The sequence below is a fragment of the Hippocampus guttulatus genome, chromosome 19 (assembly GCF_054856545.1).
Source record: "Hippocampus guttulatus isolate MCC_2025c chromosome 19, RoL_Hgut_1.0, whole genome shotgun sequence".
In the NCBI taxonomy this organism is placed as follows: Eukaryota; Metazoa; Chordata; class Actinopteri; order Syngnathiformes; family Syngnathidae; genus Hippocampus; species Hippocampus guttulatus.
The window spans coordinates 4,129,136-4,154,906 of NC_141279.1; the positions used below are offsets into that span (position 1 = coordinate 4,129,136).

Below are 25,771 nucleotides of genomic sequence, written 5' to 3' on the forward strand. Positions count from 1 at the left end.
AGCGGAGTTTTTTTTGACAAAACTGTCACACAGGAAGTCATCACTTCCGGTAAGAAATGAGGTAGCGCGGATGACTGTGGCTACACATACACTTCCCTACATTGTACCTGTTTTTAAAAAAAAAAAAAACTCTCCAGGGCACATTTGAAATCACTTGTGTCACACACCAGAAACAAAATCATCAAGCAGTGATCGAAATGTCTTTGAGATTGTCTTGAGGTTGTCTGCAAGACTAACTCACAATGATGGGACGAGCCATCAATCCAGCAAATAGTCTACGATAGTTTTATTGAAGTAAAGACATGTATCACACTTTCCATCCTTTAGTTTTATATCGCGCTTGTTCCAAACATAGGACCTCATCACACTGCTTTTCTGTCAGCTGGCCCAGGTGCTCCATCAGGGCCTTGACCTCCTGGTGAACATCTGTAAGGTCACGCAACAGAGCAGAGATGGGATCATTCGTAAACACCGAATATAGGTCAAATTTAAAAACAAAGAATGAAAATGAAAGACATTTCTTAAAATAAACGTCAAAAATATATGTCGATGTCTTTATTCATTATTAAAATGTGCAGTTGGCGAGTTCAATTTACTCAAGAAGTTTATGTTTTTATCTATTTTAAGGGCGCTTTTGAAACAAGTGATGGCGGTGACGTCATTGCGACGTAGCATGTGGGCGTTTTCCTCGACTGTGACGCGCAGGTGCGGTACTGAAGTTAGCGGCGTAAACATCTTTCACAAATCGTGATTTTTCTGTCATTTTTAAGCGAACCGGTGTTGTAGACAGGCTTGTAGTTGCGGATAAATTGTGAGAGAGGACGCACGCGATCATCGCTTTGCTGTGTGGGAGTTGCGGAGGCCCGTCGACATGACTCTTAACCAGAACCATTCGGAGTCCGGTGGAGTCATTATCAACAACAGTGAAAGGTAGCGACGGCGCTTCACGGGCTAGCAAGCTGACGCCGCTAACAAAATCCAGTCGACTCCATAAACGTGTTAGATAATGATATATTCGTGTCGTTTTACGCACGCAGATCGCATTCAAAGGCACCACTTGGAATGACGCATTTCAGCGGCTAGCTTGTTTTTCCAGTTTCCTCACTAGTTCCAAGCGACATAATTGAGGTCTTGGTGTCAACGGCGTGTTGTCACATATCAATCGAAATGAAGTATTGAGTGATACAGGTTGCAACGAAAACGGACGGAGTCAGAATGTGATAGCAGGCTTCACTAACATAAAATAAAGTCAATGTAGATTGTTCTCGAATCCACCAGAATAACCCCCGAACAGATGACTAAACATCAGATTAGTATGATCTGTCGGGAGATCGCATGTACAGTCAGCCTAATCCTTTTACAGAACTCAAAAGTAATTGACGCGCAGTGTTTGGTCACCTGACAATCCTTATGACATAATACTGGTACCATTTCAGTCTGAGCGACTTGTGTCTGTCAGAATGATACAATAATAATGATATTGTTGTGTCCACGGGTGTTAATGTTAGCGTTTTGATGAACCATGACAATGTGGAGCTGGTCTTCGGCGACACGGACAGCCTACCCGAGGCCTTCAGAAAGAGCAAGAAGGGCAGCATCTACCTGACTCCCTACAGGGTGAGATGAAATGCACACGTTCAGTGTTTCTCCTCATTATATTTACAAAGTATGATGAAGCCTGAAAATTATATTTTGGTCCGTATTGACGATTGATTGTGGAAAGCTGCAATTTATAGGGATTGTTGTTTTTATGGGGTGTTACTGCATCCTCACTTGCTGTTATGCCCTCACATGTGGCAAAGGAGAGCCATAGCGGTTGACGCACTTTTTAGACACGCTGTGAAAAATGTAAACACAATCAGCATACCGGCGCAGTAGTTGCTGTTGTCCACAGCTCACGCCAAACATTCACACGCAGACTTACTGAGGTCACGCGCCATCCCTACCTTGCCCCTGCTTTTAAAGGCTCTCGAACACAGTACAATATGTGATCGATTTTATGCGTACAAAACTTATTTACTATATGTTTGTGTATTTTGGACTGATATTCCGATGATTACAATCATCACTCAGCAACCATACAAACTAAAGCAAATGCACAAATTCAGCATCCGAAATGTTTTCTCTCATCCATTTCAGGTGATCTTTGTGGCCAAAGGTCGAGATGCACTCAGGTCCTTTATGATGCCTTTCTATTTGATGAAAGGCTGTGGGGTCAAGCAACCTGTACTGGGAGCAAATTACATCAAGGGGACCATCGGTGCAGAGCCCGGAGGTTCGTTTTGTAGCCAATTGCAAAATGTTGAGATTTAATTTTCTTCATTCTGTGTGGTGGTCTTTTGTATTTCAGGTGGTTGGGAGGGCAGCACAAGCTTCAAGCTCATCTTTGCTGCAGGTGGCGCCATTGAGTTTGGACAATACATGCTGCAGGTTGCCACTTACGGTGAGGCCACTATTTTGAGCAAATGCAGACTTTATGACGCCACCCTGACGAAATGAAAAACACGAACCATCGCATGGACGTTTTTATTTCTGTACGCAAACCAGACTAAAAGACATGATATAGGCTCTGCCCTCCCATCATGCTTTGTGTCCTTCAGCTTCTCGAGGTCAGCCGGTCACTCCAGCGTTTGGTGGATGTCCTTTTATGGCTAACGGGGCCTATGCTTATCCGCCTCCTCCTTCTAACGGGGCGTATCCCGCCGGACCCCCGCCAGGCTACGCCTACACCGACGTACCTCCTCCAGGTATCATCGAGAAAAAAAAAAAATTCCAAAAACCCTGAGCGAGTCGCTCTAATCTGCTATTTCTGCACCACACAGATGGTTTCTACCCCAACCCTCCGGCATTTGATAGCGCCGCAGCCTACATGTCGCCGCCTCCTTATTCATCCGCTCCGGTTCAGCAGCCCCCGCGTGACCCTGAAGTCCCCTCTACGGCTGCCGGTAAGCAAAACCGCGCTCTTGTCAAGCGCCATTCACTTTTTCGCCAATGCCGTCTTTGCTTTCCAGCTGAGGCGAAAGCAGCCGAAGCCGCAGCCAGCGCCGCTTGTTGTTCCACGCTGCCGGCCACGCACGTGTACCTGCCAGAGGTAAGTCTTGACTCATCGCGGATGTTTGTGACACTCACTAGCTCTCGGAATAGATAAGCAACTCTCCCGCCATTTGAGCAACTGTAGTATAACTGTGGTGAATTATGTTTTTATTTTGTGTGTGTGTGTGTGTGTAGGATAAGCCTCCCCCTTACTCTCCTCCCGAAGACAAAAAGAACCAGTAGACCTGCTTGACTTACATCCACTCGCCACGCCGACTCCATCGACCGCCATAATATCCGGTTCGCTTTAATTTATTAGGATCATTCCCCTCTTGACTTCCGTCCTTCCTGTCTTCCGAGCCACATTCTCAACCACTCATTCCAACCCTTTGGATGACATTTGAAGTGATCAAATACTGGATAGAAACCGCAATTGACGAGAGAGGGTTGTTATTTCTTATTTGTGTCTTGAGAGTGTTGCAAGATTCCCCCCTACACTTTGTTTAGCTTTGCTATGATTTATGTAAGGTCGTACTGGACTAACAATCGGGTATGACTGAATCTTACGGTACACTTTGCTCCGCGAATGTCTCCAGTGAGCTAGCTAAATGTAGGAATTTATTTTTTTACCATTTAACTGTATATATTTCAAAGGTAATATATAGCGTGTCACAATTATCAGGACGTACAAGGCGTCGGCACGTGGCGGTGGGTGAGAGGACTGCGTAAGAGTCCAGCAAAGAGTCTGTGATCCAGGATTAAGATCAGACGGTGGAAGGTGGGTCAGGGCGATGTACAGACAGGATGGATTATGCTTTATGTTGTCCAAAAGCAAATGTTTAGTTTTTTTTTTGACGGTTAACGAAACGCGGGACTGCAGACCAGCTGCATTTTTTAAAAAAAATCGGTATGATAGAAAATAGTCTCAATTCCGATTTGAAGTCTTTTGTTGGAGATTGCCTGTACTTCCTACTACAGTAGATTAAATTATCTGTATACTGTATGTTAAACATTTGCTGAGACCGCGTGTTTGGGGCTCTTGTTTGCTCAGGCATGGCTGAAAGTATGATGAAGCTTTAAAATTATTAAATGACAGCTAATGTAACCAATAGGTATTTATTAAATGGATCCTGTTTCACATGAACGTGGTTTAGTGTGTGTGTGTGTGTGTGTGTGTGTGTGTGTGTGTGTGTGTGCTGTTTCCTTCTATCACACACTTGAGCATGTTCCCGAAATACTGATTGAAAGTCAAAGATGCGAGTCTCAAAGAACACTACAAGTCACATTACACTTTAAAAAAAAAAAAAAAGTAATCCACATACAAAATAACCAACATACGGAATGAGTCGTAAAATGGGTTCGTATAACTCTCAACATCGGATGGCTTAAAGGTTTTTTTTTTTAAATACATAAATAATTTTTAAAAAAAAATATCAAATGAGCATGTGCAATAGGTTTACTGTCCATATTTGAAAAAGGCTAAAAGGCGAGGCTTAAATGAAAAAATAATTTAAAAAGGGAGTTGAGGCTAAAATTGAAGTGGGCAACACAACCGTGGGAAATTTCATGCAGCAATGTCACAGACAATACGGCGTGTCACTTTGTAACGTAATATAAGCAAAAATCTCCATGTGTAAACAAAACACTCCGTAGTGGACGGGATCAGACGACTATTTGACATAATGGGGGAATTTGGTAGCGTAGTGGTTCGCAGAGCTGACAATTCCCACTGAATGCCAAAACTGGGATACGCTTCAGCTTCCGCCAACCTTAAATGGATGGACATAAAATGAGGGAAATCATGATTTGATTTAACGCTCACTAACAGTGTATTTATGCATTTTTGACTGATGCCGCAGAGCTCAAATTACCCCCCCCCCCCCATTGTTTTTCCATTTAACTCATTCACTCCCAAAGACGTTTTTAAACTTCTTTTCAGACTTGATCTAGAATTGGCTGGTACTGAATGAGTTAATTGAGACAAATTTCTCATTTTTAAATAAAAAGCAAAACAAGTTTGGAACACTCATGTTGAGCACAGCGTAATGCTGACGCCTTCTCCTATCCAGCAAGCAGGGAAGAGCTCCTGGGTGAAGGCACAATGGAAGGCGTGCAGCTTGACGTGTCCATCCCCGTAAAAGCTGAGCGTCCCCGCATCGTAGTCCAACAGCATGCCGATACGGCCGTGTCGAGAAGAACCAGCCAGGGTCTCCTTCCGGTTGTTGTGCCAAGCGTTGAGCTGCTTCTCGTCCAGCTGCAGGCTCCACGACATTTCGTTCATACCCAGCATGCACCTCCGACCTTTCTCTTTTCTGGGGATGGTGCTATACGTGACCTGCGAACGGGAGTGAGAATGTTGTTGTACTTCTCATCACCGCGCTTGCCCACATTCCAAATCATAGGCGAAAATGTATGTCTCATGTCAGCATGTACCCCCAGGTAGGCCCACGGTTTGGACACCTCCAGCTCCCAGTAGTGCTGGCCTTGTTTGAGGCCCTGGCTGCAGAGCACCTGCCAGGTGGAATCAAAACGAGATGCGTGCTCCGCCACGTGACGCAGACCTGAAGTCAGGTGCTCGGCTCTCCGGTTCTCTTGTGACAAGACCAGATGGCCGTTGGCTGTGCTGGGGTCAAACGTCAGAGCGCATCTGTCTGGTGTGAGGGAAGACGGGAAATTCGTGCACGGTTTTTAACTCATTCAGTACCAGCCAATTCTAGACCAAGTCTGAAAAGACGTTTAAAAACGTCTTTGGGAGTGAATTCCTCTACAAAACCAAGGAAGTGCTAAATAAGAGATCTTTGTACACATTATACACTTCATTATTATTACCATATATGACCTACTGTGTGGAAATATGGGGTAATGCCTGCAAAACAAACACACTCCCTATTCTCAACCTACAAAAAAAAGCAATTCGAATTATTAATAGATCAAAATATACGGAACCCACAAATCCACTATTTATCAAATTAAATACGATGAAATTTTATGACCTGGTTGACTTTAAAATCACCCAATTAATGTACAAAGCACACAATAACCTGCTCTGCCAAAACATTCAGAGGTTTTTCGAAATTCGAGAAAGCAGCTATGATTTAAGAGGTACCAACTTATTCAAAAAACTCAAAACAAGAACAAACATCAAGCAAAGAAGTGTATCTATCAAAGGTGTTAATCTGTGGAATAATCTCGAAACGGACCTGAAAATGAGTAAATCGCTTTCTGAGTTCAAAAACAAATTCAAAAAAATAGTACAAACAACCTACATCAATCAGAGTTAAAATGATAAATTCAAAACATTAAATATAATGATAAATCAGAACTAAGTTGATAAATAGAGAAAGGTATATAAATATCCGTTATGAATACAAGAGAAAATTGACACAAGAGTGTCAGGGTGTGGAAGTATATAATCCCGATACAAACCAAAAGTTGTAAAAATATCACGGTTAAGGGTAAAGTATGAGCCTTAATGGAGACTTCTTTCTTTCTTACTTTTTTCTTTTCTGATTGATATAAAAATGATTTATTAGATACAATCACATAACGGGGTAGGACTAGATACGTTTTTTACTTCTTCCTACTCCCTTGAACATAATAACTGTGTTGTATGAAGATTGATTTCTTTCTTTTTACTTTTTTTATCTACCTTATTTTCTGTCAAATTATTACTGTATATGTTTTATGTTCAATAAACAAACAAACAAACAAACAAACAAAATGAGTGAATTGTATACAAATAGAATCTGGAATGCCTCCCCGCCCAAGTGAAATTCCGACATGCACGTGCTCTATGACAGTCATCGCAAAAGTGTGATTGGGCTTTGTGAAGAAGTGCTGCGTCCCTCAGTGAAAATACAATCACATTTCTATCGCCGTTCATAATTTTCACCGCACTTGAGAAATTTATTATTTCATTCATTCCAAGTTCAAATTCAAAAGAAGGAACTTACAAGCACTCAGGTCCTCCTTGCCACCAGGGTGGCTCGGGACAGCCGGATTGGGAACCACAGCCAGAATGCGCCTCTTCTCCTGCGGGGAACCTGGTGGAGAGCCGTGAGAATGCAAAGACGAGGAGAGAAGAAGGGCGGTTGAATGTTTAGGTTTTACCTTCTATGTCATGACCCACAACGGTGCAGACAGCTCTTTCGAGGTCCTCAACAACCAGCTTGGAGATTCGGGTCAGGATCTCCGTGATGCCACTTAATCGATCCTGCAGCTGGGGCGTTAAGTCGGAGGGGATATTCTTGAGGTGTGGAACTTCTATGAGCATTGATTCCTATTGGAAGAGATCAGAAATTTCCAGTTGTCATTATAGCGAATTTAGCAGGTGCCAGTGTGGTGACACATTTTACTCATAGCTACGAGAGACAACCGATAATGCTTTCTGACAGGTCCGGTAAATGGGAGCAAAGAGTAAAAATCATTCCAAACCTTGATGAGCTCTGTATCGGAGAGGTTGTGGAGAGCTGCGATTTTCACCTGGCTCGCGCTCAGCTTCTGGACGCTCTCCTCCAGGTCAGAGAGACGCGCCGTTGCCTCAGAGACGGCCGCCTCTTTCTGCTGCTCCATGAAGCGCTCGGTGACCTCCTGCCGCTCGGCCAGTATTTTTATCATGGTGGAAAACTTGGCTGTGACCCGATTGGATGTCTGCTCCATCGTCTCCTGAATATTGATCAAATAACACAAGCTTAGGGAGACCACTTTGACGTAAAGGATGATGAAAGCATTACCTTAGCTTGGTTGATATTTTCAGTTAGGTTTTTAATACTTTGCTTGGTTTCTTCAATGAGTTTTGCCACCTCCGCATTTTTCTCCTCCAATAATAGCTAAATTAAAAAAAAAAAGGCAACAAACGAAGATACCAAAGTAAGTTACGGAAGCCAGAGTAAGCGCAAACTACAACCACACATAGGTGGAAAATGTCAAGTGTATACCTTTTGTTTTTTCTTTTCCGTCTCCAACAAATCCATATCATGGTTCTTGCACTCTCTGATGGCACACTCGCAGCACACAGACATTTGATCACGCTTGCAGTAATAAACTAGAGGCTTCAGATGGAGTTCACAAAGCTCGGGTCCTTCCTCCTTCCCAGGGTCTTTGCGGGATTGCCCGGTGTTGCTGTTCGCAGCTTCAGTCAGGAAAGACAAGGACACATTACGGTTGACAGGGGGCCTGGTGGCAAACTTCTCATTGCAGATGGGGCAGTCCGGTTTAAGACCAGACATGGTTTTCGTGTCCCAATGGGTAGTGATGCACTTCTCACAGAACGAGTGCCCACACCGGATGGTAACAGGGACGCGAAAAATGTCGAGACATATGGCACAGGTCAGGTTTTGGCTCTGAGAATCCATCTCTGGAAAAACAACATCAATCGTATGTGTGTGTGCGTGACAATGTAACAAACGAGGTTGGTCAGGAAGTCATTGCTGTTACCTTACCTGTAGTGCATGTGGTAGGAAATGATCACAACGGTTCACAGCAGCAGGAATACCCGATAGCACTTTCTAAATTGCTCATGCAAGTTATCTGGTGGTCTCGACAACAAAGCAGTTCATAACGAGACAAGCGCAGGTGGCAAAGAGAAGCTAACCTTAGCCGGGGCGCTAGGGAACAAAATACCCAGACTGAAATATAGCAAAAAGATATTATAATTTGTTGCTCATGGGTTTAACAAAAACGACCGATAATAATTCTGATCACCTCTCGGCGAAATTCACAGCGCATCAAGACAGATGACAACGTCAACTGACTATTTCCTCGTGACGACATCATGATACCTTAAAGTGCTATCAGGAAAATTGACAATTATATCTATAAACATGAGAGATGATTAAATACTGTTCACTATTTACACAGCATTTATGTGATGTAAATTGCATGCGTCCATGTAGATGTGTATGTATATTGTTATTATTAGTTAGAGTATTTGAAGTATTAGGAATACGGCGGAATGCGTTGTCCATCCAATGTCCATCCAGTGAATTTGACATTTTATGCTCTCGGCCACCGTAGATTCATTCTCTGTCAAGATGGCGCTGCGCACAACAGTATCTGCTGGTGTGTTCAGAAATTGGTTTGAGTTCAGAGTCAACAATGCGATGACTTTTGTCACAACAGGTACAGATAATGGCATTTAGCTAATACTGTATGGGTTTTGTTTGGATGCCTTTTGGTGTTTGTGCTTTATTTTACATGCTTCGTGGGGTCAAACCCTGCGGACACATTGGCTCATCCTGTGTTTTCAAGGGACCTTAGTCAAATGAAATCAAAACAATTGCATATACAGTATATGTATAATCGATGACTACTTGTTAAAGCTAAAGTGACGAATCATCCAAACAAGAATGAGCTTTGTTTTAGTCTCAACATTTGGCTTGATTAAATGGTGCTATGATGTCATTGTAGTGTAGAAATGTGCAAGGCAAATTGATTTACATGACATGGAGCGCACTCAAAGAGTCGAAGGAACAATTTAATTAATTTTACCCAACAAAATCTTACAGCGCAGCACTAACAGTATTCGTGTGTTTCCACATAACAGCGTTCCTCTGTCGACGGCGTCCTCCTCTGGGTCCGATGCCGAATGAAGACATTGATGTTCAAAACATTGACACCATAGAGAAATACCGTAGCTACAACCGTTACTTCACTCGGGCTGAAGAGGCGAAGAACAAGCCGGCCTGGTGGAAGACCTACCAAGGATGGATGGAGAAAGAGGATCCTGAACACGGTGAGAAATAATGAAGTATCCTTCCATAAGATGGGGCACGGTACACACATATCCATTTTAAGAGGTAAAGTTACTCTTTCCTCGCACAGCATCGCATGGTAATTAGTCAGAAGAAGGATGTAGAGAGATCTGACAATCACTTTTGCTGATTTTGGTTGCAAGGAGAGAAAATGCTCAAATATAGCCCAGTTATCGATATGGGTATACCCTGCCCAAGATGTTAAAAATCACACATACCGATTTGTGTACCCTGCTTTCATCCTCATGATTGTGTGATCCGTGTTTTTTGTCAGGTGCCGCGCGAGTGAACATCGGACTACCTCGTTCTCGACCTTCTAGAACCAATGAGCTGAGGGCGAGGAGGCAGACGATGAAGGAGAACAAGCTCAATGTCGAACTGGAGAGGGACTGTCGTTTACGCACGTGTAGGTTCAGTCAAGATGATTTCCATTTGTGTCAGTGGGGATGGATGTTCATCTGAATGCGCCCTGCGATTAGCTGGCAATCAACCTGACTTCGATATTCTGGGGAATATAAAAGATGAATCGATGGGCTGCTCTGAAACCTTGGTTGTAATTCCATTGTCTCTTTTTCTGCCCCAGTCAAGATATCTTTGGATCGAGTGCAGGAAACGTGGGAGAAGAGCAGTGGTCCTTTTCATATAAGAAGACTGGCAGACCACTATGGGGTCTTCAGGGATCTTTTCCCGAAGGCGTATTTCCAGCCTCAAATCCCTCTGCGGATCTGCTATAGCCAAGGAACGAGTGGTGACGTCCATTATGGGAATCAACTAACGCCGACAGAAGTATGACCAGTAGAAAAGTTTATTTTTGCAATTTTTTTTTTCTTTATGTCTACTTTATTCTCTCATCCAGACAGCATCTGCCCCAATGGTCAGCTTTAACGCAGATGAGGGCTCCCTTTGGACCCTCCTGCTCACCTCACCAGGTCAGGCTGCCCGTTTTCAATTCAATACAGCTACTGTCGTCCTAATCAATACACGTACTCCACTATTAGTGAATATCAAATATATCGTTGTGTATTTCAGATGAACATCTTCTCGATAATGAAGCCGAATACCTGCACTGGCTTGTGTAAGGAAGGATTTGATCACAGTTTAAAACATGACTTTTAATAACATAACGGGGGTCTTTGATAGGCTGAAAGCCAAAATACTGCAACGATCAATAATTCAGTTGGACTGGGGAAAAAAAACAACCAACACGTTTTTGACTTGACAGTTACATAAATGCATTTCAACTTTTTTAGAATGCTGCAACTATAGCGCAGCTTTCCAAAGAGTGGTGAAAGTGTGCTGGCGCCTACTGTCAAGACCCATTAAAAAAAATAAAAAAAAGAACGCTTAAAAATCTATATATCGTGCCATAACCTTGTACGTTCTGGTGGCTGACGTTGACTGACGCCTTTTTCACCAGTGGGAACATCCCTGGCGAGGCGGTGCAGGCTGGAGAAGAACTATGTCACTATCTAGCTCCTTTCCCCGCAAAAGGAACTGGCTGCCACCGCTACATTTACATCCTTTTCAAGCAGGAGGGGCGCATCAACTTCCAGGAAGACTTGAGGCCGCCGCCGTGGTGAGCGACACGCACGACCTTTTGCCCCGCATCGCCCGCAGGCCGGACGATGACGTCACACGGTTGTTGCTGTACATGCCAAATACAGTCGAGCTTTTTTGCCTCCCATTATTTTTTTTGTAGTCATTCGCTGGCAGACCGTACGTTCAAAACAGTGGATTTCTACAGAAAGCACCAGGAGAGCATAACACCTGCAGGTCTGGCGTTTTTCCAGTGCGAATGGGATGAATCTGTCACCGGCACCTTTCACAACACCCTCAGTGAGTAACACTCGACCCCAGTATGCAAAACACGTCTTGGCAGTTCGTTTGATTTCATAATAAAATATCTCTGATGTCTTTATTTACAGACATGAGGGAGCCAGTGTTTGAATTCATCCGTCCTCCGGTGTACCATCCACCACAAGTGAAATACCCCCACGGACAACCGCTACGTTACCTGGACAGATATAGAGATGGAAAGGAGCACACCTATGGCATCTACTGATGTTGCTGCGATATGAATAAAACAAAGCACATATGTTCAAATGTCTGTTCGTCTCACCACCTTTTTCTGTGACTTTGGGGAAGTGAGGAATACATGAATAAAAGTGCTTGATCATGATTAATATGATATAGCCCTAAGTTTCTGAGGTACAACTCCTAATTTTGTGTCACAGTTGAAAAGAGTGTGTTTCTGTGGGCTGGTGGCAAATTTTTTTTCGCCCCATTATATTTTGTTTAAAAAAAAAAAAAGATACTTTTTGATGTATTCATCCCGTGAAAGGAATTAGAAGAATATTAATTTGTCTCCATGCGGAGTGAATACATAAATATGGTTTATATTAACCTCAAAATAAATGAATACAGATTTGCGAGGGGCTTCTTTTCAGCGCCATACTGTATCAAATAGTCCCACTTGGTGGTCTAGATTACAAAATAGATATTTTAATGTACAAACACACACTCACTTGTGTGGAATTGATCATCCATCTATTTTCTGCAGAGCTTGTCCTCATTAGTTGTACGGGAAAGCTGTAGCCTGTCTCAGGGTGGCGTTGGGCGAGAGGTGAGTTTCACCCAGGACTGGTCGCCAGCTAATCGCAGGCTACATACAGAAGAGACAAACAACCATTCACTCCGACAATCACAGAGATGGACAAACTGGCAACCAGCGAATCCAATTCCATGTTATCGGAATGTGGGAAAATTAGCAGTACCAAATGTATTCGTGGTCTGTACTTAAATCTGCAGATACACAGATAAAGTTGGTGCAAAAATACAGATGAATTTACGCAATACCCATTTGGATCACAATTCTCAGAAATAAAGCAAAAGATGGGGAATATCCGGTGTCTCCAAATTGGTTGCGTCATCGTTCCTCGATGGTTCTTGATTATGTTTGTGTTGATTACGTTGTGTCTCTTATATGTCCTATTGTCATCCATAGAGGTTGAAAAAAACTAATGACCCTATTTTGATAAAGAAAGGAGTGTAATATATAGTTTTCTAGTGGACACTGAAAAAATGTGCTGCATTTATTCAAATGTATTTCATCAAGTGGTTGCATGAAATAAAATTTGAATCCAGATACGGATTTTGAAGTCGAATATTTATTTTTTAAAAAATGATCTGGATACAGATGATGTTATTTTGCGCAACCACTTGACGAAATAAAATGGAGTCAATTCAACCACCATTTTTATTTTCAATGTAGGGAGTAAAACTACAAAGATGTAAAACAAAAATGCTCAGGAAAAGAATACCTGAACAATTTTGACATTTTCTTCAATTGAAAGGCTTCTAAATGAAATGTTATATCAATCAAATGTACAAAAAAACCAAAATGCTTAACATGGATTTGAATCTATAAAAATGGAGGTTGACATGCTTTGTTTATTTAATTTTTTTAATTTATTTTTTATTTTTCTATTTTTTTTTTGTAGAACTCTGCTGCACAGGTGGTACCGGCAATGCAAAATGAGCACCAGCTGTGGACACTAATTTCACATCCTATAAAAGCTCATATGGCTTGTCTTCCTTTAGCTATCACTGAAGCGATGGATCCAGTGTGGTTCTTTGTTCTTCTGGCACAAGCTGTCCTCATGGACACAGGTAAGCAACATTTTTTTTGTTTTGAGTTGATTCTTTTGAACAGAGTTTGTGTTTGTGTCCTGAAATGAGTTGCTTTCATTTCTGCAGGCCTATGTTTTCCAGCTGGACAGACTGAATCTAATGCGGACCTTAAAAAAGGTGCTGAGTGAGTACATTATGAATGGAATAAGTCTGATGTTAAAACTTGTTTTGTTACAAACAGGTGTGTCTCCCACTGACGTTAGTCTTAGGAGTGTTTTTGAGCTCCTCAAGTCTTTGGATTCTGCGCTGGCCCAAGAAGGTGACTTCTCTAGTTTTTTTTTTTTTTACACCATATTTGAGCCACAGCATGTTTTAGGATGGGGGGGGAAATATTCTGACTGCTTTGTACTAAACCAGTTACCGGTACTTTGGAAGTGCCATTGGAAAAAAAAACTTGCCTTGTTTCCTTAAAGATAATTTTAATGCTTGCCATGTAGATGTACTGGAAAACGAAGTGGAACTTGATGCTGCGCTTAGCTTGGGAAAAGCTTTGCACCTGGACATGGCCAGAGGGCTCAAAACGAAGGCAGACGGTCACGACCGGATGAGTGAGGGCCGCAATAAGAGTCAACAGGAAACTATGAGCTACAATCAAAAGGGTGACTCAAGCTATGAGATGGATGACTCGTCCAGCCCCAACATGAGCAAGGAACGCCAGAATGATGCCTTCAGCCATGACCACCACAAGATGAGCAAGGACCACACCATGAGCCAGAAGAACCAGAACCACACCATGAGCAAGGACAACCCCCAGAACCACACCTACGCCATGAGCCAGGACCACCCCCACAATCACACAATGAGCCAGAACCACACCATGAGCCAGGACCACCCCCAGAACCACACCGTGAGCCAGAAGAACCAGAACCACACCATGATCCACACCCACACCTACACCATGAGCCAGGACTACCCCCAGAACCACACCATGAGCCAGGAGAATCTCACCATGATCCAGGACCACCCCCAGAACCACACCGTGAGCCAGAAGAACCAGAACCACACCATGATCCAGACCCACACCTACACCATGAGCCAGGACTACCCCCAGAACCACACCATGAGCCAGGAGAATCACACCATGATCCAGGACCACCCCCAGAACCACACCGTGAGCCAGAAGAACCAGAACCACACCATGATCCAGACCCACACCTACACCATGAGCCAGGACTACCCCCAGAACCACACCATGAGCCAGGAGAATCACACCATGATCCAGAACCACACCTACACCATGAGCCAGGACCACCCCCAGAACCACACCTACGTCATGAGCCAGACGAACCACACCATGAGCCAGGACCACCCCCAGAACCACACCTACGTCATGAGCCAGACGAACCACACCATGAGCCAGGATCACCCCCAGAACCACAACATGAGCCAGGAAAACCACGCCATCATCCAGAACAACAGCATGAGCCAGGACCACCCCCAGAACGACACCATGAGCCAGTACTACCCCCAGAACCACACCATGAGCCAGAAGAACCACACCATGAGCCAGGACTACCCCCAGAACCACACCTATGCCATGAGCCAGGACTACCCCCAGAACCACAACATGAGCCAGAAGAACCACACCTACACTCTGAGCCAGGACCACCCCCAAAACCAGACCATGAGACAGGACCACCCCCAGAACCACACCATGAGCCAGTACTACCCCCAGAACCACACCATGAGCCAGAACTACCCGAAGAACCACACCATGAGCCAGAACCACATCATGAACCGGAACCACACCATGAGCCAGGAGAACCACACCATGATCCAGGTTCACCCCCAGAACCACACCATGAGCCAGGATCATCCCCAGAACCGGAACCACACCATGAGCCAGGACTACCCCCAGAACCACACCTATGCCATGAGCCAGGACTACCCGAAGAACCACACCATGAGCCAGGACCACACCTACACTCTGAGCCTGAACCACACCATGAGCCAGAAGAACCACACCATGAGCCAGAACCACACCTACACTCTGAGCCAGAAGAACCACGCCATGAGCCAGGACTACCCCCAGTACCAGGAACAAACAGATGTTTGAAGTATGGAAGAGCTCAAATATTTATGAAACTACTTTTGTCACAATAAATTCTTTCCCGTGATACTTGTACTGTTTATTTATTTTGGGATAAACTACAGTGCTGTCCAGGCTAAACTTAAATTTTAACTTTTTAAACTTTATTTGTCCCACACTGGGGAACCTAAGGTTATCTAAAAAAAAAAAATCAGACGGGTGCATCAGAATTTCTGCGTGGAAGGAAAAAAAAGCCCTGCAGTATGGGAAGAAGCTGTATCTCAGGGATTCACTTTGCATTCCTGGTGCCAAAGTCTTTGTATCCAATTACATTTGAGGTTGTTCCTTCGTGGTAACTATTTTACTGCTAATGAAGTGAATTTTGTTTGTTCCAAGCATATCTGGGCTTCCTTTGTCCCGTGGTGGTGTTTGCAGACCAGGAGAGGTGGTCAACAACCATGCCCAGGAATGTGGGTACTGGTTTTGGGGACCACTGGTTAAGATGGTTATGGAGCCTATGCACAGTGACGGAACACTGAATTATTGCAATCGTGACTTCAGTTGGACTAAAAATGCCCAAATTATCACACACTAAACTGCAGATTCTCAATGGGTAAATTTGGCATTAAAAATGAGTCATTCAGCAAATTATTCTTGCATTCTGAGGGGAGAAAAAAGGTTCTCGAGTCTCAACCATCCAGTATGTCTGATCCTGTATACATATTGAAATAAGAGGAAAAAAAATGGTGGGTGTGTAAAATTGATGCAAAGACGATCATCCTCAAACGTAATGGGGTAACCATGGAAAAAGACACATTCACCTTATGGACACCTGATGGACACTCTGGTCTGTCATGAACTGATTTGAATTCAAGTAGTCAAAATTAAATGATTAAAAAAAAAAATACTCCAGTATAGATAGCTGAAAAATACACTGAAGTACAGTAATAGTGTTTGTTACTTGCAGAAGTTCAAATTAGAGGGATCGCAACATGGACTTAAATCCAAACCATTGATGGTTAAATGTTTTTTGCTAGCTTTTTTTATTTTTTGTGTGTTTTACTGAATAGCGAGGTTGCAGTGGCACACCTGGTGCTAAGTAGAGCCAATCGGGCCCAGCTTGTGATCGCTTGCGAACTGCTATAAGAACTCGCGTGGTGCGCTGTCCTCACACCTGATCACTGAAGTCATGGCTGCCGTTTTGCTCTTGGTTGTGTTAGCGCAAGCGTCAATGCTGGATACGGGTAATTGTTAATGCATCTTTAAATCAAACTTGTGTTAATGTCAGAATGTTTGCGTCCCTGGAATGCTGAAATGAGTTTGTCTGCAGGCCTTTGTGTCCCCAGACTAGAGGAAGCCAATTCCAGACTGAAAAACGTCGGACAAGGTGAACACGGTACTGATGAGTTCAACTTATGTGATAATAAATTCTTATTTCATTTGCTACAGAGCCTCCCAATGATGTTTCAGCTTTTGGGGTTTTTGAACTTCTTCAGGTTGTGAGTTTGGTGGTGAAGCTACAAACTGAGGAAGGTGAGTTTGTTGTCAAGCTTTTTAGCCTCGTTGCCCCTAACTTTGTGTATATTCACATATAACTGACACCAGGGTAAAAATTCCTCAATCACAACATGGTTTATAAAAAAAAAAAAACTATACTGTTAACTTTTTTTGTGTGTGTCAAATTTGTTAATTTTAAATGGCTTACGTTTCTGTGCAATGTTAATGCTTGAACAATCATGCTGTTTTTGGGAAACAGTTGGATGGTTTTTGCCCAACACGACAATGTAATGCATATATTGAATGCAAAACTAAAATAATTGAATCTTAAATTAACAATTTACGGAATTCAACCCAATTTTAATGAAAAAAAAGTGCTGTTCTTGAAGGATAAAATGTGTTTTGTTTTTTTTTAATTAAATAAAAAGGCCAACAAGCAACCAAAGACATGAAAATGGCCAACGCCAGCGCGGACTGGAGTCACGACCAGCCGGGGGCCAACGCCAGTGCGGACTGGAGTCACGACCAGCCAGGGACCAACGCGAGCGTGGACTGGAGACTCGATGACATGAGTGATGACAGAATGGATGATGGTGACATGGCAGACGACGTGTCTGTCATGGTTCCAAGTCTGTAGCTGCAATATGAACTGTATAGTTTAATCACTCCTGTCTGGGGGGGGATAATAAATGATGGAATTCACCACTTTTGGTTTTTAACTCTATTGACAGATTTGTAATACAGGTGCAACATAATTGAATAGTGTGAGCGGGACATCATAATCGGGAGGGTCCCCCATCTGACTTCAGCGCAATGCTTTTTAATTTGAATTTTACTTTCAATAATTTAGTCGAGCAGTAGGACTGACAATGTATTAAAGAAATATTGCAATGCGTGAGCATTGTGCAGCATATGCAATGTAGAAACTATGTACCGCACAAAAACTACAAGTATTGCTTCTTTGAGAATTCAAATTACTGCAAACATGGTTACATCAAATCTTTGAAAAAAAATATGTACATGCCATACAAGAATGTGAACAGTCAAAAGAATTGTAACGTCAGTGTTATGCACGGCCAATCTCTGCTTAAGTATGGAGAAAGATCTTATGATCCAGAACTTATGAGAAGCATTGTGGATCAACTTGTTTTGGATCAAAAGATCCTCCATATTTGAGATTGGTCCATAAAATTAGTATCCAATTCTTTACCTTTGTATGGCTTATATATACATTTTTTTCAAAAGATTTGATATAACCACATTTGTAATATTCAAGTCTAAACCAACCAATAACTGCAGTTGGGTACAACTCCTTTTCTACAATACACATCCCCCCCCCCCCTTTTATTTGGTGTACGCTGCATAATGCAGTATTGTCAATATTTGAGTAAAACCTCAACTGGCTATTCTGGCCAACTACACTACCAAAAACAAAATTGTAATTAATGACCGATACTTTGAAGGCTAGGTATTTATGGAGGTGTCGATACTTTGTCAAGTCCGCGATCTATAGTTTCACTTTTGACCAACTACCTGTACAGAAAGGATGGAGAAAAAAAAAAAAGGGATTGCTTCCATGCTTTTAATAATTCCGCAGCCATCCGACAGCTCACGTCATACATTGACAAGAAGCACATCTGTTGAGTCACCCAGATTGGAGCCCTGAGCAGCACCTCTCAGGTTGGAATCGATGGTCTTCTGGTTCTGTCGGGGGCCGTTCATGTAGCTCGGCTGTCGGGTGCCGCTCATGTTGTGGCTCTGCTGGTGGGGGTTGAAGACTTTCTGCTGCTGGCCACCGCTCATGTTGTAGCTCACATTGCGACTTGCTTGTTCATAATGTTGACCTCCACACGAGATCTCACGTTAGTTACCATTCAAATTAAAAAGTAATACAATACTACAAAGGCGTACTCACGCAGCCATTGTAAAGTCTTATAAACCAAATGGATTTCATTTGCTCACCATTCTCCCCCTGACCACGTACCTTTTTTAGCCCCAGCCTTGAACGAATCTTGTTTAACACCAGCAGGAGCACAAAAGCCTGCAAGCACACAAATTGATTTCCGCTTTTGGGGACCCAAACGTTACATTCGGAAAATATAATTTGGTTTTCAAAACACTTCTCAAAGAAAAAAAAAAAAATCCCATCTACCTCCATCCATCAAGACAGCGTACGCCATAACAAACAAGAGCCAAAGAGCAGCCATTGCTTCATGAAACAGTTGTGACGGGGAAAAAAAACAGACAATGCAAGCTTTTATAAGCAATGACCACAGCTGCCGCGAATTGGCTCCAATGACCACAGTTGTACTACTGCAACATACATGAAATCAGTCATCCTCAATTGATATGAATTCAAATCAAATTTGGTGGATAGCGAGGTTGCGGTGGCACACCTGCTGCTAACTAGAGCCAATCGGGCCCAGCTTGCGACCGTTTGCGACCTGCTATAATAACTCACGTGGGGTGGTGGCCTCACGCCTGATCAAGGAAGTCATGGCTACTGTTTTGCTCTTGGTTGTGTTAGCGCAAGCGTCAATGCTGGATACGGGTAATTGTTAATGCATCTTTAAACCAAACTTGTGTTAATGTCAGAATGTTTGCATCCCTCGAATGCTGAAATGAGTTTGTCTGCAGGCCTTTGTGGTCCTCCTGGCCCCAGACTACAAGAAGCCAATTCTGGGCTGAAAAATGTTGGACTAGGTGAGCGCATTATAGATGAGTTAAACCTATTTGATGATAACGCTTGTTTCATTTGCAACAGATCCTCGCAAAGATGTTTCATTGGAGGGGGTTTTGGAACTTCTCAAGACTTTGGATTTGGTGGTGAAGCTCCACACTAAAGAAGGTGAGGAAGTTGAGGTGACATCTTAAGCATTTAGGTTCTATTTCCCAACTTTTTACTTGAGTTATGATCGTGTGCATAGGAGTGTGATGCTACTTTTAAGTTGAATGCCAAGTAACATGTGATCTTGTAATCAAGCAAGCTACAATAGAAGCGACACCCAGCAGCAGGAAAATGTGACCAGTCACCAGCCGGGCCGCAACATGAGCAAGGGCCACCGGAACGATGCCTTCAGCCACGACCAGCCGAGCCACAACATGAGCAAGGGCCACCAGAACTACACCCCGAACTACAACATGAGCAAGGACTACCAGAATGACGCCTTCAGCCACGACCAGCCAAGCTACAACATGAGCAAGGGCCACCAGAATGACTCCTTCAGTCCTGACGAGCTGAGCCTCAATATGAACGAGGACCTCTACGACTACATGAGTGATGATAATCTTGTCCTGAGCAGCCGCTTCCAGAATGATGGCGACTTGGCAGATGATGCATTTCATGTCATGGTTTGAAGTGTGCAGTTTGTCCCTGAAACATTATGGAAGAACGGTCGTTTATCTGTCTGCAAAATAAATAATGAAATTCATTACCTTGTGGGGGGGTTTTTTTTCATTACAATTTAATACTGTGGAAAACTTGAGTTAAAAAAAATCTAGAACAAAATACTTTTCCTACAACCTCTTAATGAATTTCTTCAAAGGTGTTTTAGTTACATCAGTAGGACATATTAACAAAAAGCTACATTATGTCATAAGGGTGGAACAAAAAAACTCGTGCGAATTAAAATCATTAATTAAAATCTTAAAAGTGGAAACCTAAGTGTCAATAGCTTAAAATGAACAGTGACCTGATCAGAATGGGATCCTGTAGCTCCGTCTGTTGCTGATGTTGTTTTGGACATCACTTAAAAAGCTTGCGCTTTTACATATCAAAAAGCTACAAATCCATCTTGGATGTATCAAATTTTGTTTTATTAGACAGATACAGTATGTCTCCTGTATGCTATACTTGTTTCAAATTGCATCATGCCATTCAATCCATCCAACCAAACACATGAAACTATTGGACACTGATCAAACCATCAAATTAGGAAGGTGATTTTCATGTTCATTTATTGATTAGTGTATACTTAATTTTAACCGTTTAATTTTCCAATTAAGCAGGAAAAAAACTTTACATGAAAAATTGCTCATCTACGTTCTATCACGCTTGTCATTCGGTTTGTGGGTGAGCTTGAGCCCGTCCAAGATCACTTTGGGGAGGAACACTCCTGACTGGTCGCCAGCCAATCGCAAAATATTTACAAAAAATAATGGCGACACGGTGCAAAAGGTGATGGGTTCGATTCCCGTGTGGAGTTTGCATGTTCTCCAGTTTCCTCGCCACATTGCAAAAATAGGCATGGCATGTTGATGGCACACTCTAAATTGTCCCAGTTTCATGAGCCATTTGATAATTCTCTCAAATATAAAATAAAGTACATACAATAACCAAAAGGGTCTATCTTGGGTTTGAATTGATACCAAGCAAGGATGATGTCATAGATGTTGCGGTGGTGCAGCTGTGGTGATTCGAGCTAATGAGCGGCAGTTGTCGTGACAGCTATAAAAGCTTGCGATGTCCATTCTTTCCACAACTGTTACTTGAAGCAATGGCTGCTGGTTGGCCCTTGGTTGTTGTGGCGTATGCTGTCTTGATGGATGGAGGTAGCTGGCATTTTTTTTTTGATGTCTTATTTTATTTTTTTTAATAGGAAAGCAAATTTCTTTTCAAAGATAAACTATTTGAGTCCCAAGAAGCTGAAATGAATGTGTGTGCTTGCAGGCCTTTGTGCTCCTCCTGGTGTTAAGCAAGATGAATTCAAGGCTGGGCTTAAAAAAGGTATGTCAGGTGAGAAGAGTGAGAAATTAAATCGCTTTGTGATTTACAAGATTTGATTCATTTGCTTTAGCCGTCTACCCTGATGATGATTCACTGAGGAAGGCTTTTGAAGTGCTCCAGTCTTTGAATTCTCTGTTGAAGCTGCAAAATAAAGGTGAGTAGATGAAGAGTAATTGTTGCCAACGTGATGCCTGCAAAGGAGAGAAAATCCAGCCACTAGTCTTTTAAACTGCATTTTTTTTTTTTACCCAAAATGGCAAAAAGTAGATATATTGAGCGAAGGATGCCTATGTTTGGGGCGGTGATGGGTATCTTTGAATTTTTTTTTTAATCCATAGTTGAGCAAATATGACATAAGCTATATCACTGTGAATTGGGGGGGGGGGGGGTATGCCAAACTTTAACATTTTACCATTAACTCATTCAGTACCAGCCAATTCTGGACCAAGTCTGAAAAGACGTTTAAAAACGTCTTTGGGAGTGAATGAGTTAAGTGGAAATGCTTAAAACCAGAAGATTTATTTTTATTGTCGCCTTGTTTTGTCTTGCTAGCACAGAGTTAACAAAGATGCCTTCACTGGTACCCTTTAGTAATTTTCAGTGTTACTTTTCAATTTGAACGTTAACTAATGTGAGATCTTGTGTGAAGGTCAACGTTATCACCAAGCAAACTACAATGCGAGCAATACCCAGCAGCAGGAAAATGCGACCGCCCAACAGCAAAGCTACAACATGAGCGGCATCCAACTGCATAGTGACATGAGCAGCGGCCATGAGCACCATGTCTTCGGTCCCAAACACCATCGCTACAACATGAGCAGCCACCAACAGGTTGTCTTCAGGCCCCACCAGCAGAGCCATAACATGAGCAATGACCAGCAGAGCTACAACATGAGCACAGGACAACACGTCTTCAGCCCCCAACAGCAGAGTTACAACATGAGCACTGGCCACCAGCATGTCTTCAGCCACCAAAAGCAGAACTACAACGTGAGCAGCCACCAACAAAATGTCTTGAGTCCCCACCAGCAGAGCTACAACATGAGCACAGGACAACAAGTCTTCAGCCCCCAACAGCAGAGCTACAACATGAGCAGCGACATGAGCAGTGGCCACCAGCATGTCTTCAGCCACCAAAAGCAGAGCTACAACATGAGCAGCCACCAACAGCAGAGCTACAACATGAGCAATGACCAGCAGAGCAACTACATGAGCACAGGACAACACGTCTTCAGCCCCCAACAGCAGAGCTACAACATGAGCAGTGGCCAGCAGCATGTCTTCAAGCACCAAAAGCAGAGCCACAACATTAGCGACGTCCAACTGCAGAGTAACATGAGCAGTGGCCAGGAGCACAATGTCTCCAGTCCCAAACAGCAGAGCTACAACATGAGCAGAGGACAACAGAAGGTCACCAGCGCCCAAAAGCCAAGCCACAACATGAGTAGCAGCAGCAGCCAACGGACCACTACCTTCAGCACCCAACAGCCGAGCTACATGAGCAGCAACCAACGGAACGAGAACACAATCAGTCACAACCCGAGTGGTGACGTGAGCGGCACCTATTTGGGTGACTCCACAGATGTTCTTCTTGTGAATGTATGATGTGAGCTGTCAGATGGCTGGGGAATGATTAAAAGCACGGAAACAAACAGATTTGTGGGGGGTTTTTTTTCCTTTTCTGTAGTTTGTCAAAAATGAAACTGCTATAGTTCGCCGACTTGACAAAGTCTCAACGCCTGGCTGTCAAAGGATCAGTCATTGTGGAAACTATTTTTCCTTCAGTGTTTGGAGAGAAATTATTTTACTTGTCATGAATTTTATATCTTTGCATATCAAAAACCCCATAAACCAATAGGGCTCTGCAGGTTTAGGTCAATGGAGTCTAGGCTACACAGCAAACATGGTGAAGGGGCATTTAGGTGTAATGCTGCACGCAAATAAAATAAGCTGCCATCGGAAAAGAAGTCGGTCCCAAGTATAAATGCTTCAAAATCCAGATTTAAAACTATGCCCCCCACCACCCCATCCCTTTGATTCGGATCTTTTAGGCATTTTTAAACTCAATTTCACTGTACAGTCTTTGAGTAATTTCTGAAAGCTATTTATATTTGATTTAAAATGTTTTTAGATGTTTTGGTTGCAAATTTGCTGAAACCATCAATATGTATTTTAAGGAGCTACTTTTGTTCTCTTTGCTCTGCAAATGTCTTTGGTTGTTCTGTGGCTTTTGGTTATAGGAGCTATGGGAAAGTAGACAATTTTTGAGCAATAGTTCGTTTTTCTATGCAGCAGGGGAGTTTTAATTTGCCACTGCTATTTATTGGAAAAATCATCCCTCTGTGTGATTATGAGCGCGGATGGTTGTTTGTCTCTGTGTGCCCTGCGATTGGCTGGCAACCAGTTCAGGGTATTCCCCGCCTCCTGCCCAAAGACTGCTGGGATAGACTCCAGCAGCTGTGGTTGTTGCTATAAAAGCTTGCAGCATCGCGGGCCGCAACCGGCCCACGTGCCATAGTTTGGGCACCACTGGAAAGAGCCTGTGTACGGCAAAAACTGAACTCTTGCATTAAAGTGATTAAATTATTTGAATGTCAACCAAATAAAAACATATCAGATGAAATATGAAATTAAGTTCATGAATTAATCGGGCGGCGCGGTGATAGAGTGGTTGGCACGTTGGCCTCAAAGTGCAGAGGTGCAGGGTTCAAATCCAACTCCGGCCTTCCTGTGTGGAGTTTGCATGGTCTCCCCGTGCCTGCATGGGTTTTCTCCGGGTACTCCGGTTTCCTCCCACATTCCAAAAACATGCACGGCAGTTTAATGGAACACTCGAAATTGTCCTGAGGTGTGATTGTGAGCGTGAACGGTTATTCGTCTATGTGTGTGCCCTGTGATTGGCTGGCAACCAGTTCAGGGTGTTGCCCTTTGTTATTTTTTATTTTTTTTGGGGGGGTTCATGAATAGCGAGGGTTGCAGAGGTACACCTGGTGCTAATTAGAGCCAATCAGGCCCAGCTTGTGATCGCTTGCGTCCTGCTATAATAACTCACGTGGTGTGCTGTCATCACACCTGATCAAGGAAGTCATGGCTGCTGTTTTGCTCTTGGTTGTGTTAGCGCAAGCGTCAATGCTGGATACGGGTAATTGTTCATGCTTCTTTCAAACAATCTTGTGTTTATGTCAGAATGTTTGCATCCCTCGAATGCTGAAATGAGTTTGTCTGCAGGCCTTTGTGGTCCTCTTGGCTCCAGACTTGAGGAAGGCAATTCCGGTCTGAAAAAAGTTGGACATGGTGAGCACATTATTAATGAGTTAAACCTATTTGTGATAATGCTTGTTTCATTTATTGCTACAGCTCCTCACAAAAATGTTTCATTAGAGGGGGTTTTGGAACTTCTCCAAGCTTTGGATTTAGTGGTAAAGCTCCACACGAAAGAAGGTGAGAAAGTTGAGATGACAGCCAAAGTATTTAGGTTCTATTTCCCAACTTTTTACTTGAGTTATGATCGTGTGCATAGGAGTGTGATGCTACTTTTAAGTTGAATGCCAAGTAACATGTGATCTTGTAATCAATAAAGCAAGCTACAATGGAAGCAACACCCAGCAGCAGGAAAATGTGACCAGCCACCAGTCGGGCCGCAACATGAGCAAGGGCCACCAGAATGATGCCGTCCACCTCGACCAGGCGGGGCGCAGCATGAGCCTCGACCAGGCGGGGCGCAGCATGAGCCTCGACCAGGCGGGGCGCAGCATGAGCCTCGACCAGGCGGGGCGCAGCATGAGCAAGGGCTACCAGAATGATGCCTTCCACCCCGACCAGCCGGACCGCAGCATGAGCCTTGACCTGAATGACCGTGACGATGATGCATTTAATGTCATGGTTTGAAGTGTACAATTTGTCCCTGAAACATGATTGAAGAGCAGAAACTTGTCTGAAAAATAAATGGTGAAATTCATTACCTTGTGTTTTTTTGGTGCGGGGGGGGGGGGGGGGGGTTGCATTACAATTAATCGAGCAAAACTAAATATAAAATGAACAAAG

General features: G+C 43.3%; 5 protein-coding genes across 5 annotated transcripts; 4 read left to right on the plus strand and 1 right to left on the minus strand.

Annotated features, from left to right (window-relative positions):
- Positions 1-660: 660 nt before the first annotated feature.
- Positions 661-4,177, plus strand: wbp2 (WW domain binding protein 2). The gene is made up of 8 exons (XM_086138968.1): positions 661-930; positions 1,509-1,617; positions 2,140-2,275; positions 2,351-2,443; positions 2,601-2,747; positions 2,823-2,945; positions 3,012-3,091; positions 3,229-4,177. Exons 1-8 carry the CDS (start codon positions 872-874, stop codon positions 3,274-3,276), a joined length of 795 nt encoding a protein of 264 aa, XP_085995094.1. The 5' UTR covers positions 661-871; the 3' UTR covers positions 3,277-4,177.
- Positions 4,178-4,526: 349 nt separating this feature from the next.
- Positions 4,527-8,795, minus strand: trim65 (tripartite motif containing 65). Its single transcript, XM_086138967.1, has 8 exons — positions 8,475-8,795; positions 7,971-8,389; positions 7,767-7,862; positions 7,468-7,698; positions 7,144-7,312; positions 6,987-7,076; positions 5,467-5,684; positions 4,527-5,368 (listed from the first exon to the last, which is right to left on the minus strand). Exons 2-8 carry the CDS (start codon positions 8,385-8,387, stop codon positions 5,060-5,062), a joined length of 1,530 nt encoding a protein of 509 aa, XP_085995093.1. The 5' UTR covers positions 8,388-8,389; positions 8,475-8,795; the 3' UTR covers positions 4,527-5,059.
- Positions 8,796-9,017: 222 nt separating this feature from the next.
- Positions 9,018-11,964, plus strand: mrpl38 (mitochondrial ribosomal protein L38). Its single transcript, XM_086138742.1, has 9 exons — positions 9,018-9,153; positions 9,578-9,766; positions 10,060-10,191; positions 10,369-10,571; positions 10,642-10,714; positions 10,815-10,860; positions 11,203-11,361; positions 11,485-11,621; positions 11,711-11,964. Exons 1-9 carry the CDS (start codon positions 9,030-9,032, stop codon positions 11,845-11,847), a joined length of 1,200 nt encoding a protein of 399 aa, XP_085994868.1. The 5' UTR covers positions 9,018-9,029; the 3' UTR covers positions 11,848-11,964.
- A 5,491-nt stretch (positions 11,965-17,455) lies between these two features.
- On the plus strand, positions 17,456-20,358 carry LOC147189617 (uncharacterized). The gene is made up of 3 exons (XM_086099245.1): positions 17,456-17,630; positions 19,766-19,849; positions 19,985-20,358. Exons 1-3 carry the CDS (start codon positions 17,456-17,458, stop codon positions 20,356-20,358), a joined length of 633 nt encoding a protein of 210 aa, XP_085955371.1.
- Positions 20,359-21,497: 1,139 nt separating this feature from the next.
- On the plus strand, positions 21,498-23,332 carry LOC147189618 (uncharacterized). Its single transcript, XM_086099220.1, has 5 exons — positions 21,498-21,552; positions 21,671-21,727; positions 21,798-21,881; positions 22,377-22,786; positions 23,135-23,332. The coding sequence occupies exons 1-5, from the start codon at positions 21,498-21,500 to the stop codon at positions 23,330-23,332; spliced, it is 804 nt and encodes a 267-aa protein (XP_085955346.1).
- The last annotated feature ends 2,439 nt before the right edge of the window (positions 23,333-25,771 follow it).